Below are 16,720 nucleotides of genomic sequence, written 5' to 3'. Positions count from 1 at the left end.
CCGTATTCTATTACATAGCATATTATTATATTGTTCAAGACTCCCAAGTGTGAAACCTGATACATAGTATCTTTCATTATTCCAAATATACTAGTTAATCTACCAATGCAATATAATGTACCCTACAATGTAATACCCGACGGGACACCCGTTTCGCCCCTTCCTGGGGGCTTCTTCAGGGATATACTGCTGAGTTGTTCACATCAATATTGTATCTGCATGTTCATGTTCAACATCCATGTATTGAAATAACTTTCGTGAATTCCATGAAGATAATTAAGTGCATATCACGTTGCACGGAGCAATCAATTCTCCAACTAACCATAAAAACATATTTCATGCAATTAGAACAGATACTTGTTTTATTACGGGGATAACCACCCTGTGCACCATCACCTAAAATACTCCGTACCAACCACAAAAATTTTAATCACCCCAGTTATTTGCAAACCGCTGTACATATGCTTCGCTTGCGAGCACACATTTGCAGGCAAAATGATGTTAATAGATTTCTGAAAGGGAACTGCTCACATTTGTCCAATTCCTGCATAAAATAGTAAACAACATGGGTAAATTCAAACCTTTTCTTACCCCAATGTTGTTATCCTACAATAATACTCAACATGGCTATCCTATATATATTTGTATCCAATACCTGCATAAACTAATAACCATCATGAGTAAATTCAATCCTTTTCTTACTCCCAAAAAAAGGGGTGTCAAAAAATTGGGGGTCTCAAAAAAGGGGTGTCAAAAAATTGGGGTCTTAAAAAATTTTGGGATGTCAAAAAAAGGGGTGTCAGAAATGGGATGTAAAAAAATTTTTTGGGGGAAAAATGTGGTGTCAAAAAAGGGGTGTCAAAAAATTGGGGTCTCAAAAAATTTTGGGATGTCGAAAAAAGGGGTGTCGAAAATGGGATGTAAAAAAATTTTGTGAGTGAAAAAATTGGTCTCAAAAAAGGGGTGTTAAAAAATTGGGGTCTCAAAAAATTTTGGGATGTGAAAAAAAGGAGTGTAAAAAATGGGATGTAAAAAATGTTTTTGGGTGTGAACAAAATGTGTTGTCAAAAAAGGGGTGTCAAAAAATTGGGGTCTCAAAAAAGGGGTGTTAAAAAATTGGGGTGTTAAAAAATTTTGGGATGTCAAAAAAAGGGGTGTCAAAAATGGGATGTAAAAAAATTTTGGGGTGTGAAAAAAAGGTGGTGTCAAAAAAGGCGTGTCAAAAAATAGGGGTGTCAAAAAATGTTTGGATTACTTACCTGGTAATCCCCTTTTCCTTAGTGTAGACAGATGGACTCAGTACGCATGGGATAGTATCCGTGTACTAGCAGTTGGAGACGGATCTGACGTCAGTACGGGGGCGTATATAGCCCCACAGGAAGTGCAGCGACTCAGTAATCTTCCTTGCAAAAGCTGTTATGGATGTGTGTACTGACGCTCAGTGAAAAGTGAAAAGTGAAAACAAGATTCCCCTGACCGATTGACAGTGGCTGGAGACCGCCAGCATTCCCAACCGGACGGCGGAGACACCTGGTAGAGTGTACGCACTAATGTAACCAAAGGCATGGCTTACCTGGATTCGGTGAAACGCATGCATACAGGCAGCGGGGCGGGATGCTGAGTCCATCTGTCTACACTAAGGAAAAGGGGATTACCAGGTAAGTAATCCAAACATTTCCTGGCGTGTAGCCAGATGGACTCATTACGCATGGGATGTACAAAAGCTTTACTTCCCACCTGGGCGGGAGGCTGCCTGAGGACCATGCAAAACCGCCCTCGCAAAAGCTGAGTCCTCCCTAGCCTGGACATCCAGACGGTAGAACCTGGAAAAGGTATGGAGGGAGGACCATGTCGCTGCTTTGCAGATGTCTGCCGGAGACAGCATCCTTGATTCAGCCCAAGATGCCGCTTGGGCTCTGGTAGAGTGAGCCTTGACCTGTAGAGGCGGAGTTTTCCCGGCCTCCACGTAGGCGGCCCTGACGAATTCTTTAATCCAGCGGGCGATGGTGGGCCGCGAGGCCGCTTCCCCTAGCTTCTTCCCGCTGTATCGGACGAACAGATGGTCCGTCTTCCGTAGGTCTCGTGTAAGTTCCAGATACCTGGGCAGCAATCTGCCAATGTCGAGATGGCGTAATAAACGACCTTCTTCAGATTTCTTCAGCCCCGCCGTGGTAGGCAGAGATATAGTCTGATGAAGATGAAACTGTGAAACCACCTTAGGTAAAAAGGAGGGAACCGTACGAAGATGGATAGCCTCCAGAGTGATCCTGAGAAAGGGATCGCGGCAGGACAGTGCCTGTAACTCGGAGATGCGGCGTGCCGAACACACCGCCAGCAAGAACACCATCTTCAAGGTTAGGGAACGGAGAGACAGGCCCCGAAGGGGTCGGAAGGTGGACCCCACGAGGAAATCCAAAACAAGGTTGAGGTTCACAAAGGCACAGGCCACTTCAGTGGCGGACGAATATGCTTGACTCCCTGCAGGAAGCGAGAAACATCTGGGTGCTTGGCGATGGTCTTGCCATCCCTCCTGGGACCATAGCAAGACAGCGCAGCCACCTGAACCTTGACGGAGCTGAGGGACAGCCCCTTCTGAAGGCCATCCTGCAGGAAATCCAACACAATAGGGATTGTGGAGGCATGTGGATTGGTGCCGTGAGTGTCGCACCATGCTTCAAAAACTCTCCAGATCCGGATGTAGGTGAGGGATGTGGAAAACTTGCAAGCCCGGAGGAGGGTATCAATCACGGGCTCCGAATAACCCCTCTTCTTCAATCTAGCCCTCTCAAGGGCCATACCGTAAGAGAGAATTGATCCGGATCCCCGTGAAGGATGGGACCCTGATGTAGAAGGTCCCGAAGAGGAGGCAGAGGAAGAGGCTCCCCTGCCAGTAGCCTTCTCATGTCCGCGTACCAGGGTCTTCTTGGCCAGTACGGCGCCACCAGAAGAACGAGGCCCCGGTGTCCCTGAATCTTGCGGATGACAGCGCCTAGGAGAGGCCACGGAGGAAAGGTGTACAGTAGAGTCCCTGGAGGCCATGGCTGAACCAGGGCATCGATTCCGTGGGAGCAGGGGTCGCGCTTGCGGCTGAAGTATCTGGGTACTTGAGCATTGGACTCGTCTGCCAGTAAATCCATGTCCGGAATCCCCCAGTGATCCACAATCATCTGGAACGCTGTAGGGGACAGCTGCCACTCTCCTGGATGTAGGCTTTCCCTGCTGAGGAAGTCCGCCGTGGCGTCGTCCGACCCGGTATTGTGGACGGCGGAGATGGCCTGAAGATTCGCCTCCGCCCAGGTCATCAGAGGGGCGATCTCCAGCGAGACCCGACGGCTCCTGGTTCCGCCCTGACGGTTGACGTAGGCCACCGTGGTGGCGTTGTCGGACATGACTCTGCCGGCCCTGTTTCGCAGTCTGTGAGCAAACCGAAGGCACGCCAGACGAACCGCCCGGGCCTCCAGGCGATTGATGTTCCACGTGGACTCCTCCCTGCTCCACCGCCCTTGCACGGTGAGTCCTTCGCAATGTGCTCCCCAGCCGCCTAGGCTGGCATCCGTGGTGAGCAAGGTCCACGTGGGTGAGGACATCCTCGACCCCCTGCTCAGGTGGGCGGACTGCAACCACCACCTCAGCTGGGTCCAAACCCCGGCCGGCAGAGGAAGGTGCGTGGAATACTCCCGTCGACGGGGGCTCCAGCGAGAGAGCAGGGAATGCTGTAGAGGTCTCATATGGGCCCGCGCCCAAGTCACCACTTCCAGGGTGGATGCCATGAGACCCAGAACCTGCATGTAATCCCAGGCTATGGGCCGCCTGGCTCCCATCAGATACCGGAGATGCTGCCGAAGCTTCAACTGTCTCTCGGTCGTAAGACTGACCGTGTCCGCCCGGGTGTCGAACTGCACTCCCAGATACTCTATAGACCGGGAAGCCCGTAAGCAGCTCTTGCCGAGGTTGATCACCCAGCCCAAGCTTTCCAGAAGGGCGATCAATCTGTCGGTAGTCCGAAGGCTCTCCGCTCGCGATTTCGCCCTGATCAGCCAATCGTCTAGGTAGGGATGGACCAGAATCCCTTCCTGCCTGAGTGCCGCCGCTACCACCACGACCACCTTGGTGAATGTCCGTGGAGATGTCGCCAACCCGAAGGGCAGAGCCCGAAACTGGAAGTGGCGGCCGAGAACCGTGAAGCGTAGGTAGCGCTGACGATCAGGATGGACCGGGATACGCAGGTACGCCTCTGACAGGTCCAATGCCGTGAGGAATTCCCCTGGCCGTACTGCGGCCTTGACGGAGCGCAGAGTCTCCATGCGAAACCTCGGAACCCGTAAGTATCGATTGACGGACTTGAGATCTAGGACAGGTCGAAAAGTACCTCCCTTCTTGGGCACCAGGAAATAGATGGAATAATGTCCAGAATTTACTTTCCCGATAGGTACTGGGATGATGGCGTTGAAAGACAGGAGCCTCGCCAGGGTAGCGTCCAAAGCCGCCTGCTTGTGCAGGGGACAAGACGATTCCACAAACCTGTCCGGGGGGAGATGATGAAAGTCCAGGTAATAACCCTCCCGGATAACGGCGAGGACCCACCGGTCTGACGTAATCTCGACCCATCTGGGGTAGAAGAGGGCCAACCTGCCCCCTATGGCTCCGTCCCCCAGATGAGTCGGCGTAACCTCATTGGGAGGCGCGGCCGGGACCCGAGCCCGGGCCCACTCCCCTCCTGCGCTGCTTGGTCCGAAAGGACTGATTCCTGGCCGGAGGACGTGGTGCCTGGTAACGACCCTTGTAAGGAACAAAGCGCTGTGAACTCCTGCCCCCGGAGGGCCTTGGAAAAGCGCACTGCCCCCTTATGAACCGATCTTCCGGCAATCTGGGCACTGGAGAGGCACCCCACGTACTGGCCAGCTTCTCCAGGTCGCTGCCGAAGAGAAAGGAGCCCTTAAAAGGCAATCTGGTGAGGCGTGACTTAGAAGGCGCATCCGCTGACCATCTCCGGATCCAGAGCTGCCTCCTGGCAGCGATGGAGGATGAAATCCCCTTAGCTGTTGTGCGGACCAGGTCAGAAGCCGCATCCGTAAGGAAGGAAAGAGCGGATTCCACGTCAGCCGCTGGAGCGTTGTTCCGAACCTGCGACAAACAGGCACGCGTCACTACCGTACAGCAGGTGGCAATCCGCAAAGATAAAGCCGCCACCTCAAAGGATCGTCTCAGAATGGCGTCCAGTCGTCGGTCATGAGGCTCCCTGAGGGCCGTCCCCTCTTCCACGGGAACGGTAGTGCGCTTGACCACAGCGCTAATCAAGGCGTCCACCTGAGGGCACGCCAACAGGTCCTGGAGAGCCGGTGCCAACGGGTACATGCCCGTCAGCGCCCGCCCCCCTTTGAAGGCCGCCGCAGGCGCCACCCATTCCAAATCTATCAGTTGTTGAGCTGCTTGTAAGAAAGGAAAATGGCGGGCGGTAGGACGAAGCCCCTCCAACAGGGGGTTCTGCGCAGGGGGCACGGAAGCACTGGGCCCCGTAATGTCCAATTCCGCCAGGCACTGAGACACCAGGTCAGACAGAACCTCTTTATGGAAGAACCGTCTCAAGGTTCGATATGGCTCAGTTCCTGGAGGAAGGTCCCCCTTGTCCGGGAGCTCGGATTCGTCCGGGGAGACCTCCTGATCTGACTGATCCGGACTGTCCAGCGGCGGGAGATCCCGCTCGCGAAACGAGCGTGAGGGCCCAGGGACCGGATCCGCAGGAGCCACCACCGCAGCAGCAGGCGCAGCAGCCGCCGCAGGTGCAGCCACTGCAGGAACCAGAGGAACAGCCGGAGCCGCCGGGCCAGGACGGGAAGCGGTCTGCATCTGCACGAAGGCATGAATCCCCCTGAAGAGATCCACCCAGGAAATGGAAGCAGCCTCCAATCGCCGGGGCACAAGCTCCCCCGGTATCCCAGATTGGTCGAGACTGCCCCCTAACTCCGGGGTAGCCCCCGGTGGACTGTCCACAAACCGCGGCTGGTCCTGGCCCGATGGCCGCACGGCCACCTCACATTGGGCACATAGAGAGTCCGGCTGATCACTGCGCGTGGCCCGAAGCTGACACGCCGAGCAGAGGCCAAGGGCAGCAATGCCCAAAGCAGGCGGCGCCTCCGAACGTCCTGCCGAGTCCTGATCCATCAACAGTATGCGCTGAATGCGACAGCAAGAGGCGCTGAATACAATAGGCACTCTATAAGAACAAGTGGCCGCACGAGGCGCGTTCGGCAGCAAGTGGCGCGTAATACAATAGGCGCTCAAGAATAACAGGCGGCAGCAAGAGGCGCTTAACACAATAGGCGCACAATAATAATAATAAGCGGCAGCAAGAGGCGCGTAATACAATAGGCGCTCAAGATAATAAGCGGCGGCAAGAGGCGCGCGTACAAGATAATAACATGCATTCAATAGGCAGGCAGTACAGGCGGCCAGCAATATACGCTCACTATGCATGTGATAGGCAGGCAATAATAGGCGGCTAGCAATATACGCTCACTGTGCATTCAATAGGCAGACAGTAATAGGCGGTCAGCAATATACGCTCACTGTGCATTCAATAGGCAGATAGTAATTGGCGGTCAGCAATATACGCTCACTGTGCATTCAATAGGCAGACAGTAATAGACGGACAGCAATATACTCCCACTGTGCATTCAAGAGGCAGACAGTAATAGACGGACAGCAATATACTCCCACTGTGCATTCAAGAGGCAGACAGTAATAGGCGGTCAGCAATATACGCTCACTGTGCATTCAATAGGCAGACAGTAATAGACGGACAGCAATATACTCCCACTGTGCATTCAATAGGCAGACAGTAATAGACGGACAGCAATATACTCCCACTGTGCATTCAATAGGCAGACAGTAATAGGCGGTCAGCAATATACGCTCACTGTGCATTCAATAGGCAGACAGTAATAGACGGACAGCAATATACTCCCACTGTGCATTCAATAGGCAGACAGTAATAGGCGGTCAGCAATATACGCTCACTGTGCATTCAATAGGCTGACAGTAATAGACGGACAGCAATATACTCCCACTGTGCATTCAATAGGCTGACAGTAATAGACGGACAGCAATATACTCCCACTGTGCATTCAATAGGCTGACAGTAATAGGCGGTCAGCAATATACGCTCACTGTGCATTCAATAGGCTGACAGTAATAGACGGACAGCAATATACGCTCACTGTGCATTCAATAGGCAGACAGTAATAGACGGACAGCAATATACTCCCACTGTGCATTCAATAGGCAGACAGTAATAGACGGACAGCAATATACTCCCACTGTGCATTCAATAGGCAGACAGTAATAGGCGGTCAGGAATATATGCTCACTGTGCATTCAATAGGCAGACAGTAATAGGCGGTCAGCAATATACGCTCACTGTGCATTCAAGAGGCAGACAGTAATAGGCGGTCAGCAATATACTCCCACTGTGCATTCAATAGGCAGACAGTAATAGACGGACAGCAATATACTCCCACTGTGCATTCAATAGGCAGACAGTAATAGACGGACAGCAATATACGCTCACTGTGCATTCAATAGGCAGACAGTAATAGGCGGTCAGCAATATACGCTCACTGTGCATTGAATAGGCAGACAGTAATAGATGGACAGCAATATACTCCCACTGTGCATTCAATAGGCAGACAGTAATAGACGGACAGCAATATACTCCCACTGTGCATTCAATAGGCAGACAGTAATAGACGGACAGCAATATACTCCCACTGTGCATTCAATAGGCAGACAGTAATAGACGGACAGCAATATACTCCCACTGTGCATTCAATAGGCAGACAGTAATAGACGGACAGCAATATACTCCCACTGTGCATTCAATAGGCAGACAGTAATAGACGGACAGCAATATACTCCCACTGTGCATTCAATAGGCAGACAGTAATAGACGGACAGCAATATACTCCCACTGTGCATTCAATAGGCTGACAGTAATAGGCGGTCAGCAATATACTCCCACTGTGCATTCAATAGGCTGACAGTAATAGGCGGCCAGCAGTATATAGGAACAAGCATTCAATAAATGCAGATGGAGGAAGAAAGCCGCGCCTATTACGGGCGCGGAGTACCTGAACAGGGCCCAAGATGGCATCCTCCACAGCGTGCCTCGCCACCAATCCTCTATGCCTCGGAGACCCTTACCAGCGTCGGCGCCTCTTGACTGGAACACAGGCGGTCTCCGGCCGCGGGGAAAGGGCCCACCTCTCCACCGCAATTTGAGGATATGCACCCGCTACCTCGTCCACGCCTGGACCGAGGGCCTCGAATACCTCACGCGGACTGTGTCCGGGGACTATGTCACCGCCGCGGCTCGGCTGGACCGAGGACTTTCCCACCGGGGGAGCACGGCAAACACCCCGGGAGCCCACTGGGGGAGGAACCCTTGGGTATCTACCGCAGGAGCGCGGGGCTCTAAGTCAAATAAACAAGAAAGCAAAGTAGAATCTGAAACGAGAAGAAAAGATAAAAATCAAAGTAGTCTTGGAAAGCACGCTCAACCAGCGTGCAGGCACTCCAAACTGCTTTGGACACGGAAATTACTGAGTCGCTGCGCTTCCTGTGGGGCTATATACGCCCCCGTACTGACGTCAGATCCGTCTCCAACTGCTAGCACGCGGATACTATCCCATGCTGCAACGAGAAATAAACAGCAAGGCCGCAGAGAAGAGAAAAGGAAGAGAAGCCACTCCCCAGAAGGTGAAAGGCCCCTGCCTTACTCTTCTCCTTTTTTTTTTTTTTTTTTTACTTAGTACAAAATTGATACAAACTTGATCCACAAGAAAAAGACAGCAACAAGCCAGATAATCAAGCAAGAAAATGAGAAAGAAGGAAAAAGAGGGGAAGCCTGATTCCCCTACTCGCATCTGCTGGAGTCAGAAGATACTGAACTCCTGCAGAGGGGGTAGTAGTATATATGGATACGCCCCCTCAAAGCTTGTGCTGACTCCATCTGCTGGATTGGGGACATAACCCATTGTCTGGACTGATCCCGGTACGTACAGGGAATTATCTGATATAGCCTTTTCTAACAAATAACATTAGAGCTGCATATTACCTGCATAAAATGTTTTTGTTGATCCCTAAAGATTTTTAAATTATAGAGACGACTGAGGGGGGATATGATAGAGGTGTTTAAAATCATGAGAGGTCTAGAACGGGTAGATGTGAATCGGTTATTTACTCTTTCGGATAGTAGAAGGACTAGGGGACACTCCATGAAGTTAGCATGGGGCACATTTAAAACTAATCGGAGAAAGTTCTTTTTTACTCAACGCACAATTAAACTCTGGAATTTGTTGCCAGAGGATGTGGTCAGTGCAGTTAGTATAGCTGTGTTTAAAAAAGGATTGGATAAGTTCTTGGAGGAGAAGTCCATTACCTGCTATTAAGTTCACTTAGAGAATAGCCACTGCCATTAGCAATGCTTACATGGAATAGACTTAGTTTTTGGGTACTTGCCAGGTTCTTATGGCCTGGATTGGCCACTGTTGGAAACAGGATGCTGGGCTTGATGGACCCTTGGTCTGAACCAGTATGGCATTTTCTTATGTTCTTATGTTCTTATAGATGTAAAGCAAGTTGAGGAAACCAACACATGCTGAGTAGGGCTTCAGAGAAGTAATAAAATAATTGCCTTTAAGATTTTCAAATATGGCAGAAGGTAGGCTAGGTACAGTATAATGATTTCAGTTCAGGGTGTACACCTAAGAAAATGGAATAGGAGGAATATCTCTCTTACATTTGCAGACATTGCAGCACAAGAGATTACTAAACAAGCTTGTTAATTAGCAGTTAAGGAATGTGTACAAACTAGAGCACAAAGGATTATGAACAGTGCAGCAGCAGCATGAATCTGAGGGGAAATAGAAGCTGTGTACACCCAGCTGGTAATATTTGTAACACTTTAGGGGGCAGATATTTAAAGAATACGCGAGCGTGTACTTTTGTTTGCGCTCCGGGCGCAAACAAAAGAAAGCCGGATTTTAGTAGATACGCGCGGAGGCGCGCGTATCTGCTAAAAACCTGGATCGGCGCGCGCTAGGCTATCGATTTTGTATAGCCGGCGCGCGCCGAGCCGCGCAGGCTACGCCTGTTCCCTCCAAGGCCGCTCCGAAATCGGAGCGGCCTTGGAGGGAATCCTCTAACGCCCTCCCCTCACCTTCCCCTCCCTTCCTCTACCTAACCCACCTGCCCGGCCCTGTCTACACCCCCCCTTACCTTTCTCCGGGGATTTACGCCTCCCGGAGGTAGGCGTAAATCCCCGCGTGCCAGCGGGCCTCCTGCGCGCCGGGCCGCGACCTTGGGGCGGGTACGGAGGGCGCGGCCACGCCCCCGGACCGCCCCGGGCCGTAGCCACGCCCCCGTACCCGCCCCCAAAACGCCCCGATAACGCCGCGCGGTTCGGGCAGGCCCCCGACACGCCCCCCTTGGAGAACCCCGGGGCTCTGCGCGAGCCTGTAGGCCTATGTAAAATAGGCGCACCGGCGAGCAGGGCTCTTAAAATCCGCCCCTAGATGTTAAAATTTGATATACCATGAGTCTCATTGTCCTATGCCCAGCATGTGGGTTCCAAATCTACAGCCGTTTTGTTCTTTGTAACTAGGTTTGGAAAATAAACTAAGGCTAGAAATGTTTATCATTTTTTGGAGGAATTACATAAGCAGAAAGAGGGAAAAGTGTTTCTAGATAGAAAGTATCAGTGGTAAACAGGTTTCAGATGATGTGGAATATAGAACCAGTGGAAGTGATCCTTGGTATTCCCGGAATTAATTAATAGGCGCAGTAATCTAGAAGGATGGGAAGTATTAGAAGCAGGATAAATGGCAGAGGTGTTTAGCCCTTCATAAGGAGTTAGTTTTGATCCTGACAGAAGCACAGGTATTTTGAAGGACAGAATAAGCTGGTACATAGCACAGCTAAGACTAGCATACAGTTACAATGAAAATTATATGCACCAGATTATCCAGTAAATTTGTTAGGCAGAGATTTGTTACAAGCCACGGAAATAGAGGTTTCTTTTGCATCAATCTCCAAAGTTGTGCATTCAGCCAGACAGTTTGTTACTTTCACATACAGACAGGAACAGTTTCTATAGGTGCCTGTTTCAATTGAAGCCCTTTTATTTTTTAAACCTTGTCCAAGACCTTCAGACTTCCATCTGATGCATCTGTGAATATTTAAACGATCTATTAAGTACAGTATGTACAGGATCTACGTGCAAGGCACCCTACAGAACTACCTATATAAAGAGCATAGAAAGGAAATAAAATACATTCTACCAAAGTACAAAACTGTCTGTCCCAGGTTTCATTATCACCTTAAGAAAAGGAACACAAAGAGTTTTAAATCCCAGATGCAGAACAGTTCACTCACCACATCTTGTGTAGTATTTCCCAGATACTTACTGCTATTTGCTGAATTAAGATATATCATAATGTTAATTTCAATGATGCTGCAATTCCACTTTAACTGTAACCTTACTTTATTGTATGCCAATGTTTATATCTTTTCAGATTGAAAAAGAAAACACCTTCCTTGCCATTTGAGCTGTAAAGCTTGAAGAATATATTTTTCCTCTGTTTTATTTTCTCATTTTTAAATAGATCATTTTAATTTTAATTTTAGTTTTATTCTGGATCGATGCAAATACTTTTTGTCTAATTTTCGAGCTCAAATATGTTACTTGTTATCTGTTTTTTTGTGTTATGTGTGTGTCATGAAACGTGAAGAATGCAATGAATGAATCTGTGTGTCAGTTTAGTGAAATGCATGTGTCTGTGTAATGTCTGAGCACTTAAGTTGTTTGTGGTGATGACTATTGCATGTAACCAATAATAAAGAAGGATTATTATTATAGCAGATGTAGGGATTTAAAACTCTTTGTGTTCCTTTTCTTAAGGCCATGACAGAATTTGTGTCACAGATTAATTTGAATTTGTTTTGCTTGTTATATTAGGCTTTAAATAACATATACATCTAATACTGATTTAAGAGCCTATGCTCGGATGTCATAAATCCACCCAGCTGAGAAAACTGCATACGTCAAATGTAATTGACTTCAGAAATCATCCCATCCTATGCACAGAAGTCATTGTGCACTTATCACATGGACATTAATTTAATATGTGATAACTGATTGTCAATAACAAAAAATATGAAATGATACACCCAGTCAATAATTTAGTTATGTACACATTTAAAATTGTCACTATTTTGATTTTAAGATAATACCACAGTCTGAATTGAAGCACTTTAGTAGCCTTACAGTTCCATTAATTTGTAGCATTATGCAGTCCTACACCTTATAATGAGTATATGCATTTAGTTGCTGAGTCAGTGAGATGATTAATTGATATGTTCTTTTTTACTATAATCTATGAAAGCTAATATGATCACACTAACCAAACACCCTGACCCACTGCTGGCCAATTGACAGTGTGATATGTATTTGTATAAATCAAATATTCCCTTGAGGTAAATTCTGCTATATTGCTGCATCTGCACAAGTATTTTTTCTGTACCCAATATACTTGAATTTAGTGAGCCCTTCTATTTTTCCCTATATACCTTTTAGAGAATTTCCTCCTGTAACACTACCTATTGGTTGCTTTACCTAGAGTTTAGTCACAAGCTATCACAGATGTGCGCTGGTAGTGTGACACTTCTGTTCACCAAAGCCCATTTCTGTCTATGACCAGAACATGTCTTATTTTTTGCAACACTTTTGTAGCTTGTCCCACAGGATGTATGCACAACACAGTATGAGTCCTTATGCTGTCCTTCACTTTTCTGGTAACGTGCATTGATTATATCCCTGCTTGCCATTGTAATGAATATTATCCTGGGTAGTTGTTTACAATAACAGTATTCCTTGTAAAGATTTGCCCAGTATACCTAGTATTATATGAGAAACATAATATTTTCATACTAGTCTCTCTTTGTTCTCCTTACCTTAACATGTTACTCCACTATTGTGCAATTACTTGACTCTGAAAAATAACATATGTGGTCTTGCTATTATAAATTAGGTCCATTTTATAATGCAGGTACCCTTATTGCTCAATCATAGAGCTAGTGAAACTTAGTTATGCTGTTATTATATGTCAATTTAAGAGTGCATGTCTGCCTATTAGTCTCATTTACTTTTAGGGGGGGATCCAGAGGGATAACATATACAAGGTTAGCTTAGGTTACACATTTAGCCAATTTCTCATAAAGACTTCATACAGTTCTGTCCTCCGAACTGGTACTTGGGTGTGCCACTTTGCCATTTGTAAGTTGCACAAGAGTTAAATGAGAAGTATGCCAGAGCACAGAAGACCAAAACGGAGAAGTAAATCCCCAGAACCCTCTGCGTGTCTTTGGCATGCCTGGGCTGAATGAACTCCGAGTGACTTACAGAATGTCCCTGGATATCTGTGGAGGCAAGCTGGCACCAGACAGGTGATGTCTATTCATAGAGTCACCACCGGGGAGCTTCAGGCACCATTCTAAGGAGTTTGTAATCCACACAGTTACAGATGTGTTGATTGTCTTGACCATAAAGAGTTTACCAGAACAAAGAAAGTCATGGGAAATGGGCTACACATCCTGGTAAGCCAATCAGGACAGTTAGTGATGATTTAATCATGCAGGTGACATGAAAACTTATGTAAATGATCCTTTGGGCAGTCATGCAAGTCTCTAGAACCTTCTACCGTGTATTTTAATGTTATTTATAAAACAAGGATCACTTTCTGTATACAATGAGATGATGGTCAGTTTGTAAGACGAAGGGCACCCAGTACCCAGCTTCTCCTGAGAACATTTATATTGACCAAAAAAACAAAACATTATACTTTTACTGAGTCTAAGTGTTCTTGTGTCCCTGTCCATAAGCATAGAGTAAGGTTAACAACTTCCCTCAAGTAAATCTCTGTAAACCTCACTTTGTCTCTCCGAGCACAGCGCTGAAAGTGCAGCTCTCTGGTATCCATTGCACAGCTGTCAGGCACACACTGTGCTTTTATAAGCGCAGAAAGCAGGATGTCCTCTATTGTTGGCAGGTCTGCTCTCCCGGGGTGTCTCTGAGGAAACAGGAACGAGAGCAAAAAATAAGCAAATGAAGTACTCACATATCGCAACATGCACTGCCATCTTACCCCAAACACCCACACCCCAATACTCAAGCTCCCAACGTATCATACCCTTCTTAATACTGTTCATTCCCAGTCCCTTCCCAAATAATAATTCCCAAACTGTGCTTTCACACCAGCCTACTCCTAAAAAACACTTACCCCCAGCCCTCGCCAACCTTCCCTAACAATACACACTTCCAAACTGCAAGCGTCTAAATGAAATTCGGTTCTGGCTTCCAGTTGCCGGTGTTGCACTGGGCAGCGGGCTAGCGCGACACACCCGCACACTGCAGGCGACACACTAAAGTGTTGCGACACACACTTTGGAAAGCTCTGCCCTAAGTAAACAGCATGTAACGCACTTCTCCTCCAATGAGTAATATTCTCCAAGATAGATTATTGCAACTCTATCTTACTAGGCCTGCCGTCCTAATCCACCAAACCACTTCAGATGCTCCAGAATGTGTTAGCCAGAATCTTGATCAATTCCAGAAGAAGAGACCACATCTCTCCCATTGTAATAAATATTCAATGGCTGCCAATACACTACAGAATTCTACACAAGTCCTTCACCATTAACCAATAAATCCATCGACTCCCTAGCCCCACTTAACCTCCAAATTCCCCTCAGACTTCATTCATCAACACCAATCAGCGAAGCATACAAAGGATCACTGACTTTTCCCCCAATCGTATAGTTAATTAATAGTATTTAAGATTGAAGTGTTTGTAGATTCAAGACATCCAAATTTTAAAGTAACTGTGTTCCTGAAAAAAAACGTACAATTCCATAATGAATAATAATTCTGGAAATACTAAAAACTAGACCTTATTGTAACCTTGAAAGTTCATAGCCTGCCACAACTAATTGAAAGCAACATCACAAGGCACACAACAAGAGAAAACAACAATAGCATACCTAACACAATGCCTGCCTCCAAGCGTCATGCATCGTTGAAGAACACAACACACTATTTTCTTCAGGGCTTTGAAATAGCTGTAAAGTGCTCAAGTCATGTGGGTGTAGAAGCCAACTAAAGCCCTGCTATTTTTAATCCAAACGTCTTCCGATTCACAAAGAAATGCACCACAGAACTCAGACCTGTGCATCGTTTCTCTGCCAATAAAGCAGGCCGGGCAGAATAATCTGGGTTTCTCTCACGCAACACAGTTCTACCCCATTTCTACCACTTAAAACCACCTTAGCCTAGCGTTCTGTCCCTTTCCTCTTTCCGGGATCCCGTACCGCCTTCCACCAATTTGTCCAGTTCCCTACCGGCAGGCCTGGGCTAACATTTTAGGTCGCCCCGCTGCTTGAGGGGGATTTCTAGTCACAAAGAGACACAGAGGAGGAAAAGGGCTCCTGGCCAGATGGAGCAAGTAAGCGCCATGCCCCGAAGAGCGAAACATTCAAACGTTTCCGGCTTCCTGTTCCGCCGCTTGCTCTCGCGCAGGACTCTCACACGCTGCTACGCACGCGTAGAAGGCAGTGCGGCACAGCCCGCTTGGGGGCGGGACGTTTCAGGAAAATCAGGACCGGGGAAGCCGTCCCAACTTGGCATCAGTCACCAGATAGCTGCCAAAGGAACTGGCTCCGGCCGACCTGCGCCCACTTCGTGTTTTGTAGTTTAAAAAGGAGCCCGAGCGGCACGCAGGACGTGTTTGCGTCACTGAGGAAAAAAAAAAAAAAAAAAAGGGGGCGGAGCGTTGTACGGCCGGATGTAGTATAAATAGTGCGTGCAAGCGTTTGAAAGCAAGATTTCCGCCGTACAGCAGACAAACGTTGTGAACTTGGTTTGTTTCGCTGAAATAAAGTTGCTGCATCTTCCGTTTCTTAGTAACGTAGCAAAGAGCGCACAAAATACCCTCGTGCTTCCATTCTCTCTATGCCAGCAAGTCGTTAAGAGTTGAAACTGCCTCTCCAGAAATGTTACAGCAAAAATTAAGCTCCGGGCCGGTGCAAAGCCGACTGATAAGCCCGACCCCCACACAATTGAAAAAGATGCATTTATATACATATGACAAGGAAAAGGACATTTAAAGTAAGATTTTAGATAAAAATATCACTACATGTTTGTTATATTTAGATGTACTGCTGTGGTGCCAACCAGAAAACCCTGCAGAAAAAATTAAAAAGGACACTTATAGTTGGGGTCCGGGGTCCGGGTCCGGGTCCGGGTCCGGGTCCGTGTCAGGGTCCGTGTCAGGGTCCGGGTCCGGGTCAGGGTCAGGGTCCGGGTCCGGGTCCGTGTCAGGGTCCGTGTCAGGGTCCGTGTCAGGGTCAGGGTCAGGGTCAGGGTCCGTGTCAGGGTCAGGGTTAGGGGTTAGGGTTAGGGTTAGGGTTAGGGTTAGGGTTAGGGTTAGGGTCAGGGTCAGGGTCAGGGTCAGGGTCAGGGTCAGGGTCGGGTCAGGGTTAGGGTTAGGGTTAGGGTTAGGGTTAGGGTTAGGGTTAGGGTTAGGGTTAGGGTTAGGGTTAGGGTTAGGGTTAGGGTTAGGGTTAGGGTTAGGGTTAGGGTTAGGGTTAGGGTTAGGGTGGGGTTAGGGTA

At 48.0% G+C, this 16,720-nt stretch overlaps 1 protein-coding gene across 1 annotated transcript; it reads right to left on the bottom strand.

Annotated features, from left to right (window-relative positions):
- Positions 1-4,671: 4,671 nt before the first annotated feature.
- LOC115081940 lies at positions 4,672-15,791 on the bottom strand. The gene is made up of 3 exons (XM_029586185.1): positions 15,376-15,791; positions 13,986-14,123; positions 4,672-8,502 (listed from the first exon to the last, which is right to left on the bottom strand). Exon 3 carries the CDS (start codon positions 6,472-6,474, stop codon positions 4,672-4,674), a length of 1,803 nt encoding a protein of 600 aa, XP_029442045.1. The 5' UTR covers positions 6,475-8,502; positions 13,986-14,123; positions 15,376-15,791.
- Between the last annotated feature and the right edge of the window lie 929 nt (positions 15,792-16,720).

This window comes from Rhinatrema bivittatum, unplaced genomic scaffold, assembly GCF_901001135.1.
Source record: "Rhinatrema bivittatum unplaced genomic scaffold, aRhiBiv1.1, whole genome shotgun sequence".
In the NCBI taxonomy this organism is placed as follows: Eukaryota; Metazoa; Chordata; class Amphibia; order Gymnophiona; family Rhinatrematidae; genus Rhinatrema; species Rhinatrema bivittatum.
The sequence above is the reverse complement of the archived record's forward strand: the minus strand, read 5'-3'. Positions and strand labels throughout refer to the sequence as shown.

Coding starts and splice junctions, on each gene's coding strand:
- LOC115081940 (XM_029586185.1), bottom strand. CDS start 6,474: ATGCATAGTGAGCGTATATTGCTGGCCGCCTGTACTGCCTGCCTATTG.